The sequence below is a fragment of the Micromys minutus genome (genome assembly GCF_963924665.1).
Source record: "Micromys minutus genome assembly, chromosome: 4".
In the NCBI taxonomy this organism is placed as follows: domain Eukaryota; kingdom Metazoa; phylum Chordata; class Mammalia; order Rodentia; family Muridae; genus Micromys; species Micromys minutus.
Genome location: NC_137973.1, coordinates 27,999,637 through 28,018,524, shown reverse-complemented (window position 1 = coordinate 28,018,524; position 18,888 = coordinate 27,999,637). Strand labels below are relative to the sequence as shown.

The 18,888-nt window shown below is 38.1% G+C and overlaps 2 protein-coding genes across 2 annotated transcripts; one reads left to right on the top strand and one right to left on the bottom strand.

The window, feature by feature from the left end:
* Window positions 1–4,458: 4,458 nt before the first annotated feature.
* Window positions 4,459–4,872, top strand: LOC308420286 (uncharacterized protein; the record flags this gene model as incomplete). Its single annotated transcript, XM_080916242.1, has 1 exon — window positions 4,459–4,872. One exon carries the CDS (start codon window positions 4,459–4,461, stop codon window positions 4,870–4,872), a length of 414 nt encoding a protein of 137 aa, XP_080772368.1.
* A 12,727-nt stretch (window positions 4,873–17,599) lies between these two features.
* On the bottom strand, window positions 17,600–17,872 carry LOC308419779 (uncharacterized protein; the record flags this gene model as incomplete). Its single annotated transcript, XM_080915580.1, has 1 exon — window positions 17,600–17,872. The coding sequence occupies one exon, from the start codon at window positions 17,870–17,872 to the stop codon at window positions 17,600–17,602; it is 273 nt and encodes a 90-aa protein (XP_080771706.1).
* Window positions 17,873–18,888: the final 1,016 nt, after the last annotated feature.

The following is an 18,888-nucleotide window of genomic DNA, read 5'->3' as shown; positions in this document are numbered from 1 at the left end:
GATGAGGTGTAGGAATTTGTGTGTCCATTTCTCTTTCTCACTGCTAGAATTATATCAGGTTTGAAATTGTATAGTTCGTGTGTGTGTGTGTGTGCGTGTGTGTGTGTGTGTGTGTTCCCATTTCAGGAAAAGAGGAATTTACTTTGCAGCATAAAATACCTAGTTGCTGTACAGTATCTTCTATTATATAGTGACTTCATATAAAATTATTTCATATATGACTCTATTTTAGGAAGTTTCTACAGTAGTAAGTTTCTATATGGATTCTCAAGTGACCTTTATTGTTAGCTACTTTTTTCTTTCCCATCCCCCTTTCCATTTGATTTTTTTTATTTTAGTCTGTGTATCTCTCCATAATACTATATTTTATTTTCTCCTTCTTGCATTGTACCTCACCCTCAACCTAGTCTCTAACTAGCTGCCTAACTTCTGAAGTTATTCAGATTGAAGTACACATATGAAAAGCTAACATCCACAATAATATTTTTCAGAATAAGCAAAGGCCTGTGGCCAGGGAGAAGCTGAGCTGTCATATATTGAGAACTTAGTTCTTTCAACCATGTGGGGCTAAGGGTGTTAGTCCCAAGGCAACTATGTGCTCCATCTTTAGTATTCTTGAGATACCATGGGTCCCAATGTGCAACATTTCTTAGTTAGCTTCCTGCTGACTTTATCTCATTGATGGTTTCTGCTGTCTCTGTCACATTTCTCCCCTGGAAATAGTATATACGATGCTGTACTTCTTAATCTGCTACCAAGTCTAAGACATAGTTTCTATAAAACACCCCAATTGAAATCCTATTTTCTTTTTGCCCCAAGATGTCCTCTCTTTTAGGATCTTGCCACTGAAGAATGACTTGCTGGTCCAGCTCAATTCTGTATTAAACAAATTAAGTAACTCACAGGTTTTTTTTATCACACAAATAACTAAACTTCCTGTATTAAAATGATGTGTGCTTAACCCACTAAAAATGCAACTCTTCCATCATAGATTGGAAACTCTCACTCTTAAAAACAAAATATCCAAGGAACTTGACAACTGGACACCTTTATACATTTCTTTGTCACACCTTCCTAAGGATTGTTTAAGCTGACTTATAATGACATGTGAGAGGATGAGTCATTATGATCTGAGGGTGACTGGAAGCCGGCTGACAGGTCAGGCTGTGGTTTATGCCTTGGTCCCTGAGCCACATGAGCATTACCAGGTAGCTCCAGCATTTTCTTTATAATTCTGCTTAACGCATTTCCTTCAGAGAGTGTCTCATTTTAACACTCTGCCCTCAAGTATCCCAATGGCTTCAGTTCTTTTGAACCTAAATACCACTTCTTGGAATATTATTTACAAATACTGCTAACTTGTTGATGCTCCTAATTGCTTAAATTGCTATAGTTTTGAAAGCACTAAATATAAACATTTCATACCCATATTTTTATCATTTATAATGTATTTCTTCTTTTCATGTGTTCAGTTCAAATGGTTCAATATATTTGTTGTTTGTGACAGATACATATAGATATTCAAAACACGAACTGGGGAAGCTTTATTTATTTATTTATTTATTTATTTATTTATTTATTTATTTTTGAGCTAGAGAAACCTCAGAATTTTCCATTGCCTCCCAAAGTCCATTATGACTGCAAGAAGCATCATAAACACTGAGTACACAGCCCAGGAGGGAAGTTCCAGGACATGTCATTACATGAAGCTCTGTAACTCACTTTTCACAAGCCCAACATTTGGCTTGATAATTAACTGATCCTGCTGTCTGTGGTTAATCTATGTGTCACCATTGCTTTTGCAATCTCTCCCTAGCACTGAGTCTGAGATCTTAAAATATTAGAGCAATTTGATTGGTTTTTATATATTACAATAGATGGATATTGGAGAAATTAGAGTTTTCTTTAATGCAGTCATAAAACAGGAAAATTATGTAACATTCTTATTTTGTTCTACACTAGATTATCCTGAAGTTTTCTTGAAGAATGGTAAACATGTGGTGATAAAAGGAGCTGATAGACAACAAGAAAGTTTCAAAATTAGAAAGAATTTTTCTGTGTTGATTTCTAAGAAGAGTCGATCAAATATGGTTTTCTCTCAGTGAGCTTTTCTCTTATTAACAAACATTATCTTATTAAATTAAATTTCATGGTGGACCAGAGAAAATAAACCATTTTTGTATTGAAAATTTTAAGATTTTATCCAGCCTTTCTTATTTATATGTTAGTTCATTTGTTTTTTTTTTTTTTTTTATTTTTTGTTTTGTTGCATGAAGGTAATGTATTTTCTTAGAACAATGGCATAGAGAGGCTTTCTAGAGAACCACACTTTGTGGTAAGGAAAGGGGAAGTGAGGGGAAGGAACTTAGGTCATCACAATGACCATTTGGTGAGCAGAAATCCATCTTCATGGGTTACTACTGTCCTAGCTTACAAGAGAAACAGTTTCTTCTTTCCCTAAAGGAGAAGCACCATGTTAACACAGCTGCTTCATGCTTTCAGAAATGGGTAAGTTTGAGAAAAAATGGTCTGCTTGCCAGTATACTCTGAAATCTCCCTGCCTACCCTACATGCCCTTCCTAGTGTTGGTGACTATTCACTTCAAATGTCTGCCACCATAAGACCCAACCTTGTCACTGTCCACCAATATATTGATCTCTCTTCATTATTTATATTCCCTGTAACCACATGACCAAGTCTTTGCCACCTTAGAAAAGTGTCTGGACTAAAACTAACACACTTTGGAGCTAAGTCCAAATGTCTTTTCACAGCTCAGAGTCCCCACTTACCTCATAGAGATCCCAGTCTGGTGCCTTTTCTTTCTGTATCCTTTCTTGGAGAAAGGGTTCTCAAAAGTAAAAAGGAAGTAATTTGAGGATTTTTGTATGTTCACTTGTTTATTTGTCTTTAGCTTCATCTCGGGCTTAATTCCACCAAATTGTCCCAAGTAGGAGAAAGTAATGATATTAAACTGTAGCCTCCATGAAGAACCAGAAATACCTTCTGGTTATCTATCCCTCATGCGCTTCAGATCCTGATCTACCCAACCTGATCTGAAATGAGACTCTTCTGATGACACCCTTAAGACAGGGTTTCCCATACCTGATTTCTTAGAATTTTCTTTTTGCTCTTCAATCCGTATCATGCCCCCAACCCCTGTAAACAGCACACTTGAAAACAGGGGTGTATTCTTCGGGGTTAAAGCACAGATGGCATAATTATCAGCATTCGAAAAAAAATCACATTACTAGTTTCATCACGAGAGCTGGACCAATAAGTGGGTGAAGCATCTAGGATGAATCATGTCTGACAGGCAAGCAATAAAGAGGTGGTGGCCCAAAATCTCCCATTTACCCCGAGGCAGGGCTTGTTTTTTCTATAAAAAGCCAACCTGAAGAGGTTGGATTCCACATCTGATCCCAGTGACCACACTGACTGTCCTCCACAAACGAGGTAAGCCTCTCTCTACATGGAAACTTCACCATTTACTTTATGCATTTGTGTGGCTTTCACTAGAGCCTCCTTTGTATCATGCATGTGGGGTGTTTGTTTTCTCCTCTAATTAAAATTAGTCAGAGTTATAGTACAGGTGATTGAAACATTTTTTTAAAGTAATCAGGACTGAGGAAACTTTAGACATTATTTCTGGGCCCCATCACTTCTCACTGTGTCTGTGCTCAGCTAAGAAGCAGAACACAGACTTATCCCACTGTTAGTGGCATCATTGTTTTATCTACAGTCTTAATGCTGAGAATTTTATTCTTTCAACCAAAACATTGTTATAGGGTTACTGTGTCTGGTGTTTTGAAATGCTAAAAAATAATTTAGGCCTTACAGAATGACATCTTAGTAGAAAAGTTAGAACTGAAGGCAAGGCCATGAAGGGTCAGTGTCAGGAGACAGGGGCAAGTGCTGTGGCAGTGTGAGAAGGAGAGGAAAATTTCTTAAATGGTTGCTCTAGGAAAGCTGCCTAAAAACTTCTGTGGAAGTTGGGCTAATCCAAGCAAGCAGCTGTGAGTAGATCACTTGAGGCTGAGGAGTGTGTGAGAGTCACAGGTGATGGTAAGGCATGCTGGAGTGGCTGCAGGCCATCCTCAGTGATAAAACATCTTTATTGCAAACAATTAGTGGGCTCTGAGCATCTTTATAGTTTTTTATTTTCTACATCCCATCACATTTGCATGTGAGCAAATGTCAGTCTAATACTCCTGCTAAAGCCACATGCTAACTGTTCTTTATTATACGTAGGAATGGCAGGCAATCAGAAAGACCTCCCTTATTTAAAACTAAATGTTTTGCCTTTAAGTACCTCCATGGTAAAGGACCATCAATTGTAAAGAGGGAAAAGAGAACCTTTACTTCCTAAGACTTTGGAAATCTATTTCTAGTGGTTTCTTGCCAAGTTATTTCCTCTGTACATTGTTTATGTTGTTTCCAGATCCCAACCATCTTTGAAGGATGAGTTCACATCAGCAGAAGCAACCCTGCACAACTCCTCCTCAACTGCATGAGCAGCAAGCGAAACAACCTTGCCAGCCACCACCTCAGGAGCCATGTGTCTCACAAATCAAGGAGCCCTGTGACACCAAGGTTCCTGAGCCATGCAACCCCAAGGCTCCTGAGCCCTGCCACCCTAAGGCTCCCGAGCCTTGTCACCCCAAGGCTCCCGAGCCCTGCCACCCCAAGGCTCCCGAGCCCTGCCACCCTAAGGCTCCCGAGCCCTGTCACCCCAAGGCTCCTGAGCCCTGCCATCCCAAGGCTCCTGAGCCATGTCACCCCAAGGCTCCTGAGCCCTGTCACCCTAAGGTTATTGAATCCTGTCCCTCAACTGTCACCCCAATATTAGCCCAACAGAAGACAAAGCAAAAGTAATGCCATCCAAAGCTGTGCCTTGGGAAGATGATCATCGATGGATGCTGAGCCTCAATTTCTACTCTGAATACACTATGTCCTTATATCTCAGCCCCACCTCCCATTTGTATCTTTAAATAAGCACTACAAAGCTTTTTTAAAAAAAAAATCTATTAATGTGGGGCCTCTTGGTCTCAAAATTCAGCCAAGGACTTGGTAGCTGAGCTCATTTGTCCACTCAAAATTCTTCTGTAAAGAGACCAATTTACAAATGATTGGGTTCTGTCATGTTTTTATTAAATCTCCTTCCACTCCTGACGTTGACTATTGTCTAACTTAGTGATTTCTCTCTCTCTCTCTCTCTCTCTCTCTCTCTCTCTCTCTCTCTCTCTCTCTCTCTCTCTCTCTCTCTCTCTCTCTTCTTTGATTAAGCAAAGGCTTTTCACAGACAAGAGGGAATAAAAGGACTCTTTCAGTTGACATTTAATCTTGGTGTCCTTGTACTGATGGGTGGGGAGCTCTTTTCACTAATAAATCCCAGCATGCAAGGAGAAGGTTATGCAATATCATCAGAGACTTTTACTTAGGTAACTCAGGTAGAGGAGGACTCCTAAACTGAGTGAATCACCTGGAATTTAGTTAGTACCTGCCCAAGTGAACCTGACTTATCTAATCCTGAGTGCTCTGTCCCTAAGTTGTTCTTTTTGGTTTCTAGCTTAGACAACTGCTTTTGTTTACTTCAAGAAATTTTCCAACAGAAGCAATCTGCTCCTTCTTATTTATTTATTCTACATATCCATAATTCAAATACCCCCAAAATATGAAGATTCACAGCCACCCACTACAATTGTTAGCTCAGGAAGTCCTTTTCCAGTTTTGTTATGGAACCTCCTAGGAAGATGTGCTTCACACTCCACTAGCACTCACTGAACCACACACACACACACACACACACACACACACACACACACACACACATACACACACACACACACACACACACACACTAAAACTTTCACTCACAGACACACTCCAATACACACAACATGAACCCACTCACACACACAAACACACACACAACATAGACAACATGCAATACTCACATACATACAACATGCACAACATGTATACACACACATACACACACACACACACACACACACACACACCCACAAACACACTTCAGTCCTCATAGAATAACAACCAAAATCTGCTTCATAAGATCCTAAGACTGGAGCTTCACCTGACCAGAAGAAAAAATTTTGTCCCAACAGGAAATGTGAGTCACTTCCAGGAAGCTAAGAGAAACTTCAGATGTCCAATTAGCAAAATAGGTTACTCCTATCAGAGATAAGTGTCTGCAGCACTGCTAATGGTCCTGTCAAAGACGTTTGTATAAGTATCAACTATTCTGAATGTCAGAAGCCCTGCTGTTCTTACTAATTTCTGGTTTTAAAGTATCTGAACCTTGGCTTAAAAGCTGTAGATGTTTGTTTGTTATATTTTATTTATTTATTTTTTTACATTCCAGATTTTTATCCCCCTCCTGGTCCATCCTCTGCCTATTCCCCATTTCATACCTACTCCCCAATTCCTCTTCAAGAGGATATTCCTACCCCATCCCCTAAAGCCACACAACCTCTCAACTCCCCGGGGTCTCAAGCCTCTTAAGGGTTAGGTAGATCTTCTCTGGTTGAATATATGTTTGGTGGTCCAATATCAGCTGGTGGATCCTGCCAGGTTGGTGGTGCCATGTCTGAGAGATCTCCAGGGCCAGGTAAATTGAGACTGCTGGTCCTCTTACAGGTTTGCCCTCTTCCTCAGCTTCTTCGAACTTTTCCCCAATTCAACCACAGAGGTTAAGCAGCTTCTGTCCATTGGTCGGGTGTAAATATCTGCATCTGACTCTTTCAGCTGCTGTTGAGTCTTTCAGGGGACAGTCATGATAGGTCCCTTTTTTGTGAGCACACCTTAGCATCAGTAATAGTATCAGGCCTTGAGTTGGATCCCATTTTGGGCCTGTCACTGGACCTCCTTTTCCCCAGACTTCTCTATTTTTGTCTTGCAGTTCTTGCAGACAAAAACAATTCTGGGTCAGAGATTTGACTGTGTGCTGGCAACCCCATTCCTCACTTGACACCCTGTCTTTTCACTGGAGGTGGACTCTCCAAGTTTCCTCTCCCCACTGTAAGGCATTTCATCCAAGGTTTCTCTCTTTGAGTCCTGACAGTCTCCTACCTCCCAAGTCTCTGATCCATTTTGTAGTGTTCTCCAACCTTCTACATCCCAAGGTTGCCTGTTTCTATTCTTTCTGCTGGCCCTCAGGGATTCAGTCCTTCTCCCTCTCCTGATACCTGATCATGTGCCTCTCTTCCTCTCCAGGTTCCTTTCCCACTCAGGTCCCTTCTTCCCTTTTTTGATTGCTTTCTTCTCCATCCCAAGTGAGATTAAGGCATCCCCACTTGGGCCCTTCTGCTTGTTTACCTTTTTAAGTTCTGTGGGTTATATATTAAGTATTCTGTACTTCTTCTCCCTAATATTCATTTATTAGTGAGAACATCCATGCATGTACTTTTGGGCCTGAGTTATCTCATTCAGGATGATATTTTCAAATTCCATCCATTGCCCCAAAACTCAGGATTTTCTTGTTCTTAATAGCTGAGTAGTATTTTATTAGGTAAATGAACCACATTCTGTATCCATTCTTCTGTTGTGGGACATTTGGTATGGTTCCAGCTTCTGGCTATCACAAACAAGGCAGCTATGAACATAATGAAACACATGCCCCTGTGGCATGCTGGGGCCCCATTTGTATATATTTCCAAGAGTGGTTTAGTTGGGGCTTCTGTTAGGTATATTTCTAATTTTCTGAAGAGTCCCAGATTGATTTCCAGAGTGGTTGTATCAGTTTGCAATCCCACCAGCAATGAAGGAGTGTTTCTCTTTCTCCACATCTTCACAAACAGGTGATGTCACCGGAGTTTTTGAACTTAGCCTTTCTCGTTGGTATAAGGTGGAATCTCAGAGCCATTTTGATTTGCATTTCACTGATAACTAAGAACTTTGAACATTTCTTTAGGTGCTTCTCAGCCATTCAAGACTCCTCTGTTGTGTATTCTCTATTTAGTTCTATACCCCATTGCTTGATTGTGTTGTTTGGTTTTTTAGTGGTTAGCTTCTTGAGTTCTTTATGTATTTTGGATGTTAGCCCTCCATCAGATGTGAGGTTAGTGAAATTTTTTCCCAATCTGTAGGTTGCTGATTTGACCTATTGACTGTGTCTTTTGCCTTACAGAAGCTACAGGAAGAGTGAGGTGTTCAGTGATGTTGGTCCAACTAAGTTGGTCCACCTTGGAGGTAACACATAGAACTAAGAAAAGAGGTGCTTTACCAAGGGAAGCTTTAAGACAGCTGTGACTCTAAGCACAGTGGAGGTTGGATTGAAATAAGATACAAAAAGAAGCACACACAGGTGCCCTGAATATATATATATATATATATATATATATATATATATATATATATATATATATATATATATATATATTCATATCTCAGGAAATTAAAGGATACACTTCCATATGAAAAGCTGCCATGCAGTGCGAATTAGTAGAAGCCCTAGTAATTAGGGGAACCTTTATTCTTTCAACCCCCAAGAATGTTTAGTTTCTCAAATACAACTGCTAGAAGTTTGTATGGCTTCCTTTCTCTACAACACCTTACTATGAATATGTGCCTCTTTCACACCATAAGAAACTTTCTTTCCTCATGATACAACAGAAAATTCTACGCTTATTCAGGAGTAATATTTTACATTTAATATTAGATGACCTCACAAAAGAACTCCAGAAAGACACAATCAACTTTGTTACTGCTTGATCAATTTCCTAAGAACATTCCTCACACTATCCTTTGAAGCACCTATGACAGCTTCCTTAGACAGGACTCATGCTCTATTACAGAGAATCAATGATTCAGGCCTACCTTTCAGGTTCTTCTAATCTAACAACTTTAGTAATCTTGTGGTTATTTTAAACTCAATAGAAGACTCAAATGCTTATAATACCATATGTTAGTAACAACTTGACTAGGAGGCTGAACATTTGGCAACTGAGCAGCATAGCAACTGCAAAACCAACATCAAAAATACCAATGTTTCACATATGTCGTTGGAACATTTGGCTGAGCAACAGTGACAGGATGTGACAGTGTATGGGTTGGTAGCGAAAGAAGGTGGCATGAATGAAGAGGAGACAGACCCCTGTCTCTCCTTTTACTCTTTACTCTCTACATTTTAGGGATTGTGATAGTCACTAGATCTATTATCCAACACTTTATTTTTCTGAAATGTTATATAAAAAATCAAGTTTAATTAGAAAACTGAAGAAAAAAACATTTAAAATAGTATTTCCCATACTATTTACTCATAAGCCTAATACATATATAGTAATGATGGGCTGAGGCTATTAATAAATGATTGTTTGCTAAGAGAGAATTCATTTTTGGGTATGGTGTTAATCTAATGAAGGAACAAATAAAATTCTCTAACAAGGTTATGATGTAAATGCTACTTCCTTGAATGGGAGTGGGGGAGAGTAATTCAATTTCTGAATACTTAAATATTTTTTTCCTCAAAGAACCAAAGAGTAATTGTAGATAATAACAAGTATTTGAATTATTTAAAATAATATTTAGTACAGTCTTCAATTCTGAGACAATTGGTCATCTGATTCTTGCCAAGATATTCTTTATAGTTTGAATGTAAACTGCCATCCATAATTTCATGTGCTTGAGCCCAGAGGTTATAAATGTTAAGGATGTTCTAGAACATTAAGTAAGTAGAGCTCTCCTGCTAACTGGGAATGGAATATGAGCTCTAAAACACGGCTCCAGTTCTTGCCTACTCTATGCATTTTCATTTTACATCAAATGTGACTATCCCCCCCTGCCACCATGCCTCTACTATGATTTTACTCTCCCAAACTGTAGGTGAAAATAAACTATGCCTTCCTTAATTTGATTCTTATCAAGATAACCTTATAGTTTTGATAGCATCCTTAATCCCTTAAGCATCACCAAGGCTGTGAACCAAGAATAACTTCAGAAAATTGATCTCACATTTGTCCTCAAGGGACTTGTAAATGAGCAAGGCACCTTTTGGTTTGGGAGAAAGAGCACTTTAAACATTATGGATTGGAAGAAACATATTTTCCCCTACATTTACTTTTCACATGGCTCAGTAACTAAGACAGGACATGGTTGTCATTTTTCAAGACCTTAATTGACTGGAGTTTTCAGTACTCATGAAGAAAAGCTGCATATCTCTAGGATTAACAGTTCTAACCAAACATGAGAAATACCAATTTGAACACACATAGAAACAGAATAACTCACAAAATAACTTCTGAAATGAGGCTTAAGAAGAGTTTATTAAAAGGCTTTTATTTAGTTAAAGGAAATCAGCTGCAAAGGTGGAAAGTAAACAATTTTTTAAAACCTATTTCTACCTCTCTCTGTACTTGTGTTTTAAGCATTACCAAATATTTAAATTGGATGATTACCATTAATTTCATTACAAACATTTATCTGACATATTATAACAAAAATAAAGACAGTACCAAAATAAAAGGAAGATTAGGACATATGGGATAATATACCTCTTTAGGTTATTTCTTTTTGTTTTTTGTTTTAATTTTCCTTTAATCTTTTCTTTTACAGTCCAGTTATTATTCTCATTCTAGCCCACCCTTGAACAGTTCTTCATCCCATTCCTCCTCCTCCATCTCTATGAGGATTTGCCCATGTCCCCGAACCCACCAGACCTCCTCAGTCCCTGGGGCATCAAGTCCCTTGAGGGTTAGGTACATCTTCTCTCAATGAGGCCAGACAAGGCAGTTCTCTGCTGTATATGTGTCAGAGGCCTCATATCTGCTAGTGTATGCTGCCTGGTTGATGGCTCAATGTCTGAGAGATCTCAGGGTCCAGGTTAGTGAGACTGCTGGTATTCCTTTGGGGTACCTATCAGTCTCAGCTTCTTCCAGCTTTCCCCTATTCAGTCCCAGGGGTCTCCAGTTTCTTTCCATTTGTTAGATGTAACTATCCACATATGAATCTTAAGCTGCTTGTTGCGTCTCTCAGAAAGCAGCCATGCTAGACTACTGTCTGTAAGCACACCATAGCATCAGTAATAGTATCAGGCTTTGAAGCCTCTTCTTGACATGGATCCCAATTTGAGCTACTCACTAGATTGTGTTTCCCTCAGTCTCTTCTCTATTTGTGTCCCTGCTATTTTTGTTTTTTAAGATGGGGACAATTATAGGTTAGAGTTTTTAACTGTGGGATGCAATCTAATTCCTCCACTTCATGTCCTGCCTTTCTACAGGAAGTAGACTCTACAAGTTCCCTCTCCCCACTTTTGGTCATTTTATTTAAGGTATCTACCTCCCTCTGAGTCCGGAGAATCTCTCACATCCCAGGTTTCTGGTTCATTCTAGAAAGTCCCCCCCACCTTCTACCTTCCAAGGCTGCCTATTTTGATTATTTGTGTTGGCCCTTAGAATTTCATTCCAGCCCCTTCCCAAAAAACTTACTGGATTATGTTCCCCTTTTCTCCTTCCTGTCCCCTCTTCCACGCATATCACTCCCTCCCTCTGTAATCCTCCCAATTGCTTTATTCTCTCTCCCAAGTGGAATTGAGCCATCCTCACTTTTCAGCTTGTTAGTCTTCTTGAGTTCTGTGGATTGTATCCTGGATATTCTGTACTTTCTGTCTAATATTCACTTATTAGTGAGTACATACCATTCATGTTCTTTTGGGTCTGAGTTACCTCACTCAGAGTAATATTTTCTAGCTCCATCCATTTGCCTGAAAAACTCATAATGTCCTCGTTCTTGATAGCTGAATAGTATGTCATTGTGTAGATAAACCATATTTTTTGTTAGCTATTCTTCCCTTGGAAGACATCTGGGTTGTTTCCTGCTTCCAGCTATCACAAACAAGGCTGATATGAACATAGTGGAACACCTGCCCCTGTGGCATGGTGAGGCATCTTTTGGTTATATTCCTAAAAGTGGTTTAGCTAGGTCTTCAGGTAGATCTATTTTCAGTTTTCTGACTAACCTTCTGATTGATTTTTCAGAGCAGTCATACCAATTTGCAGTCTCACCAATAATGGAGGAAATTGCCTTTTTCTCTACATACTTGTCACCATGTGCTGTCTCTGGAGTTTTTGATCTTAGAAATTCTGATTGGTGTAAGGTAGTACCTCAGGGTAATTTTGATTTTCATTTCCCTCATGACTAAAGACTTCGAAAATTTCTTTAAGTGTTTCTCAGTCATTTGAGACTCCACTGTCGTGAATTCTTTGTTCAGTTCTATACCCCATTTTTTGACTGGGTTCTTTTTTTTTGTTTGTTTGTTTGTTTTTTGTTTTTTAAGGTTAGCTGTTTGAGTTCTTTATGTGTTTTGGATATTAGTCCTCTCTCAGATGTTGGGTTAGTAAAGAATTTTCCCAATCATTAAATTGCCAGTTTCTCCTATTGACTATTTTCTTGGCCTCACAGAAGCTTTTCAGTTTCATGAGGTCCCAATTATTAATTCTTGATCTTATAGCCTGAGACGTTGGAGTTCTGTTTAGGAAATTATCGCCCCCCCACACCTCCCGACACCCTGTGCCCTTGAGTTTGATGCTCTTTCCCATTTTCTCTTCTATCAGATTCGTTGTAACAATAAAAGAACTTCTGGTGGGGGGATCACTATCTCTGACTTCAAGCTATATTACAGAGCAATAGTGATAAAAACTACATGGTATTGGGACTGGTATGGTGCTCAATGGAATAAAACTGAAGACCCAGAAATAAAACCACAAATTTATGGAATCTTGATCTTTAGCAAAGAAGCCAAAAATATACAACAACAACAACAACAAAAGAAAGCATCTTCAATAAATGGTACTGGTCTAACTGGCAGTCGCTATGTAAAAAAATGAAAATAGGACCATATTTTTCACCTTGCACAGAGTTCATTAATACATTTAAAAGTTTTAATGTATAACACTAAAAATGGAATATAGCCAGCATCTCTAGTATTAGGAAAAATGCAGAACCAACAATGCTGTTTTATTGCTCCAAGGTATAAATGAGTACTGTCAAGAAAATATCAAGTCCTATCAAGATTTCAGAGGAAAAAAGACTATTCACAAGATAGATTAGTTAGTTCAGTATGAAAATGACTATGTTGTTTCCTCCTTACAAACAACAATAACAGCAGAACTAATGTAAGATTTGAATGACAACATTTACATTACAAATAGAGAAACTAAAGCACACCCTGCAGATATCTGTATGTCCCTCTTCATTGCACCACAACACATAATATATACATAACCTAATCAGAAAATGCTTATCAATAGATAGATAGATTGAGAAAATATTCCACATGTGTGCACCAGATAATACTCAGTCATAAAGAACAACATCATTTTGTCCTCATGAAAATTGAAACAACCGCATATCATAATGCTTAAAAAATAAGGACATTCTGAATTCAGGGTGAGCATGTTTGTCTTAACTATAAAGTCAGAAAAAATAGCAAAGATATATTAATGTACATGTGTAACTATTACAGTAGAGTAATAGGACAGTTGAGGGAAAAATTTTCCGGTGGAAATATGATCCATGTTATACAAGTATGGTTGAATACCACATTACTTTATTAAGTAAGCATATCTTAAAAGGAGAGATTATAGTCATATATAATAAAATAATGTGTCCTTCAAGCAATTGAACACTAAGTGATCATTATTATGTTCAAAACTTATGTAATTAAAATTATTTTATGATCCAAAAGTCAAGATGCAATTGTTATTGTTTGGCGTATAGATCAAAGGATAAAAATGAAGAAACATAAGCATACTATGAAGTCAATAAAGTGAGGTTTATAAGAAAAGAATACATGTATACCATTAATAAGATGTCCATTATTCAGGAAATAGAACAACAGTAACAATCAGATTTGGAAAACATACTCTAAGGACACTATAAAGACATCTTCTGATCTTTCCCCTGAGCATCTGTGATTAAAAAAACTACTGAAAGAGGACCATTTTCAACAGTCTCTTGATAACAGCATGCAAATAGTCTCAGAGAAATGCCTGTATTTAAAGCCACACATGGTGGTTGAAGGGCAGAGAAGATTCTTTTGTATCCATAACAGGCTTAAATGGATGCAGCCATTTAAGTGATGCAGTCAAGGACCTCTTTATAGAACTTTACAGAGCCGACTGCCTAGTCCATTGGGAGTAATGGTGTTGAATAGTGGGCAGGTTCAAGAATTTCCCAACCAAGTGCAAACCCATGCCTAACTGTCTCATCCAAAAATCTACAAAATTTGAAATATCCTATTTCTGGACATCACTGATTGAGTGCTGTGACTCAGCAGACCACAGCTGGTTTTACAGTTTCAGTAAGATCTGATAGATGCAGATGGTTGGAAGTTTTCTTACTGGTTGTCTAGGTTTTGTTTCTTAATTAAAGACATTTTTTTTCTTTATTTCAAATGGTGTCCTAGTTGATATACTTCAACTCATTGGTATTCCGTGGAACATTGGCCCATTTACATTTCTGCGTTTATATGTATTTCCTATGGACTGAAAAAATACAATCAAAGGTGAACATGGGTGTTATTTCAGCATCATCTTTCACAACCCTGTAACAGAAATAGATCATGTCTCCTGTCTGGATATGATTCTTTTCTATGAACCATAGAAAATAATATGTACTCTTCAGAGGAGAGGCTTATAGAGTTGGGCCTTATCCTTACTCTCTTCAGATATTTAGGACTGCCTTATCAAATGACACACTTGAAGTATATATTTGAACTTATCTCTGAAGACAACAAGAATGTTCCTTATTATGGCAGTACATGAACTAAAATTGCACCTGTCCTAAGCATGTTCTTAGTCATCATGAAGACTTATAGTCACTCACATCTCATTTATGAAAAGAGTGTTGAAATTCCCTGTGGTATACAGTAAACAAAGTTTATCTGAGAACTTCAATAAGATACGGAATACACCCCCCCACACACACACACAGACAGAGACAGAGGGAGTGAGAGAGAGACAGAGAGACAGAGAAGACAAACAAACAGAGAAAGTGTCAGTTTTACATTTTAATCACTGGTGTAGCTACCTATATCACATCCTGAATTTTTAACATTTATTAATAAATTTTGGCTATGGAAAATGAGAGAAGAAATAAAAATTGTATGACTTAATTTTTGGTTGACTTTCTAACACTGTGGGAGGACAAGACTTTGGATACTGTATGTCAGGTACACAGGAGGAGGCTGGCAAGTCTTGGGGCACTGCAGTTCTTGATAAGACATTGTGCTTCAGTCATAGAATGTGAAAGAAAGTATGTGACATTTCCCCAATAAGTGATTTTCACAGAGTAAGAATAAAATATTTATGGACAATCAGAGTAGGTCATTAAATCCAATTTTACCTAAAGAGTTCCTCAGTTTTCCTTATACATCAACATTTTGTTTTATTAATCTAGGAAATAATCCCTTTCCTTCAATGAGAAAATGTCTTTATTTGGATTGACAAAGTTATGGAGCTAGGAGAAAATAACATTCTTAAAACTGGCAGTCTGAAGGTTAAATTTCAAAGTACTCAGAAATCACAGTGATGACAGTCTATACTGCCATTATTATCATTTTGGATTTCTCAGGAAATTAATTAGAGTATAAACCTAAACCTAAAAAAATTCAAAAATCTGAACTCTGCTAATGGGACAACACAAAGGAGTAAAAGATAGATAGATAGAAAGAAAGAAAGAAAGAAAGAAAGAAAGAAAGAAAGAAAGAAAGAAAGAAAGAAAGAGTAGAATAGAATAGAATAGAATAGAATGAAGGAAGGAAGGAAGAAAAAAGGGAGAGAGAGGGAGGGAAGGGAAAAAGAAGAAGAAGAAGAAGAAGAAGAAGAAGAAGAAGAAGAAGAAGAAGAAGAAGAAGAAGAAGAAGAAGAAGAAGAAGAAGAAAAAGAAGAAGAAGAAAAAGAAGAAGAAGAAGAAGAAGAAGAAGAAGAAGAAGAGGAAGAAGAAGAAGAAGAAGAAGAAGAAGAAGAAGAAGAAGAAGAAGAAGAAGAAGAAGAAGAAGAAGAAGAAGAAGAAGAAGAAGAAGAAGAAGAGGAAGAAGAAGAAGAAGAAGAAGAAGAAGAAGAAGAAGAAGAAGAAGAAGAAGAAGAAGAAGAAGAAGAAGAAGAAGAAGAAGAAGAAGAAGAAGAAGAGAGATTGTATTTGATACTGGAAAGTTACTTTATATCTGGAAGAGAAAGAATAGAATGAGAGAGATGACACAAGGCCTTTAACTTCTCCAGCTTTGCTCTGAGAAGCACATGGGCACTGAGTCAACCTCGGTGAAGCATGCCAGCTTCCTATGACTGTAAAAGCTTTCAACAGTAAGAAAGGTCAGCTGAGAATGCTCCTGTCCATGTCCCTAAAGGGAAAGACTCATCACAGTTCAGAACCTGAGGGCAGATGTTAACAAATGCACCAGCAGTAGAATGAATGCTCATAAAGGCTGTACACATACCACGTGTCCAGGTTAGCAGGAGGCACACTACTCTATATTCGCATATAACACATAAAATATAATAGCAGACAAATGTATGGCTTCTGCTGTTATAAATTACAAAATTTTCTACTCAGTTGTGAAGCCAGAATTACACACAGTCAGTTACATCTAAGTTTCTTGTGGATGTAGCCCATTAAAAAGTATATAAAGAGTAAAATGGAAATCATGGGAAATGAAGAATAACATTGTAATTTTTATATGCTTCTATGTCATATTTTAATTCTCTAATCCTTGTTTCTTCACCCTAGCAGTTCCATAGCCTCATGTACTCTCCTTCTAATACTATTTATTTCTAAATCATATATAAATTATTGTTTGTTCTATTCATGCCTTTTATTTGAGTGATCTTTAAGTTTCGATCCTTGATGTCTGCTAGTTCACCCTGACTATCAATACAGAAGTCACTGGAGCAGAGGGTACATGTATCTGCTCATGATCCCAAATTTGAAGCCAAGTCTGGCAATAAATTATTTCTACAGAGGACCATTTAGGCTTTTATGGCCTTTGTGGTTATATTGTCTAAAACCTTTCCCATGCCTCTTAAGGCCTAGCAAAAGGCCTTTTCCTTGTTCTCCACAGCCTCATGACCACCTCCATCCCTCATTCTGAGAACCTCATATGTTTTATTTATTATGGCCTTATTAGCTCTGAAAAATGGGAAAAATGGAAAGAAAAATTAATAGTAAAATAGTAAAGATAGAAGATCAGTTTCAGGAGCAAGAACTGTATCATACCTCCCCTTATGCAACCATGCTGGACTAGGTAGAAAATAAACAAGAAAACTTTTAACAAGGTTGTACTTTATTAAGAAAATGAAACAACAGTAACAACTAACCCGCTCAAGTGACAGAGAGTTAAAAGAAAATTTCCCACTGAACCATGGAGGAAAGACAATTATAAGCAGCCCCTTTACAGCAGCAGTATTATTATCTCAGACAAATGACTTCCCTATAAAGTAATTATCATCATTGGCATGTAGAGGGAGGTACTACGTGGAGCAAACTTTTCTGCATCTGTGACAGATTCTCAAAAGAAAACCTAGGTGTTCCTATGAAGGTAAATGGTATGTATTTTCTTCTCTTCACTTTGTCTTGATGAATCCTGAGGCTGTCACTTGTTCTTGGGTGGGCACTTCTGCTGGCATGGTGGAGGAGGTTGCAGAGGAGGGCATTTCTGCTGATATGAGGGAGGGGGACATGGCTCAAAACATTGTTCAGGGCACTTTGGAGAAGGACAAGGCTCAGGACACTTTGGTGGAGGACATGGCTCTGGACACTTAGGGGGTGGGCACACAGGAGAAGGACAAGGATCAGGGCACTTTGGTGGTGGGCACACAGGAGGAGGCTGGCAGGTCTGCTTGCACTGCTGTTGTTGGCAAGACATTGTGCTGAAATCTCAGGATCTGAAAGACATTATATGAAACTGTTCAGGGGTGATCCCCACAAAGAAGATTAATGGAGACTTGGAACATTGGGTTCATCTCTCTCTCTCTCTCTCTCTCTCTCTCTCTCTCTCTCTCTCTCTCTCTCTCTCTATCTATCTATCTATCTATCTATCTCTCTATCTATCTATCTCTATATCCCCCCACTCAAAATAAAAATAATTCCTCTACTCCTGTTTTAAGAGTTCCTGGATTTTTCTTTCTTGTCAGTAATCTGTTTTATGTATACTTAAAAGATAATTCTCCTTTGAATCATGCCTTTGTTCAGGAGAAAGTATTTTGTATCAATGAAACAAGAAATGCCGTTTACACAAAGAAACACTTTCAAAAGAGACAGTCAATCACTGGTGTCCTGAGAAATTTCAAAATCAGTTCCGGAACAACTCATTATCTATATCATGACCGCAGGTTGTCTGGGTTTGTACAGTAAAGGACAGTTCAGGGAAATCTCAGGTTATAATGCCTACATAAGGTATATGACATTACAAAGAACACCAAAAGATGCATATGAAAGAAAAATGTACTATGTTCAACTACAAGCTACAAATGAAAGGAAAAGCCACTTGTCATAGTGGACTATTATATCCACTGCAAAATTTCTAAATTCTAGGTAAGTACTATCCATTCCATGATCAAAACCATACTCACAATACTTACTTCTTCAAAACTGACTATAGCACATAAGAACAGAAGACAGACCAAATCAAGAAACAACACTAACTGGGTTCTTCAATGTAGTTCAGAACTTGAGTACCAGATGTCTGCACTCAATCAGCCAAGGATCTCTTTATAAGAATTACCATCCATCCCCAATGGAAGGGAAGTTGACTGATAGAAGGCAGGTCCCAGAATTTCCCAACCAAAATGCAAATCAATGCATGACAGGATTGACTGGGACTCTGCAGAATAGAAATATCCTGTTCCTGGACATTTTCCTTGTTAAGTGCTCTGACTCAGT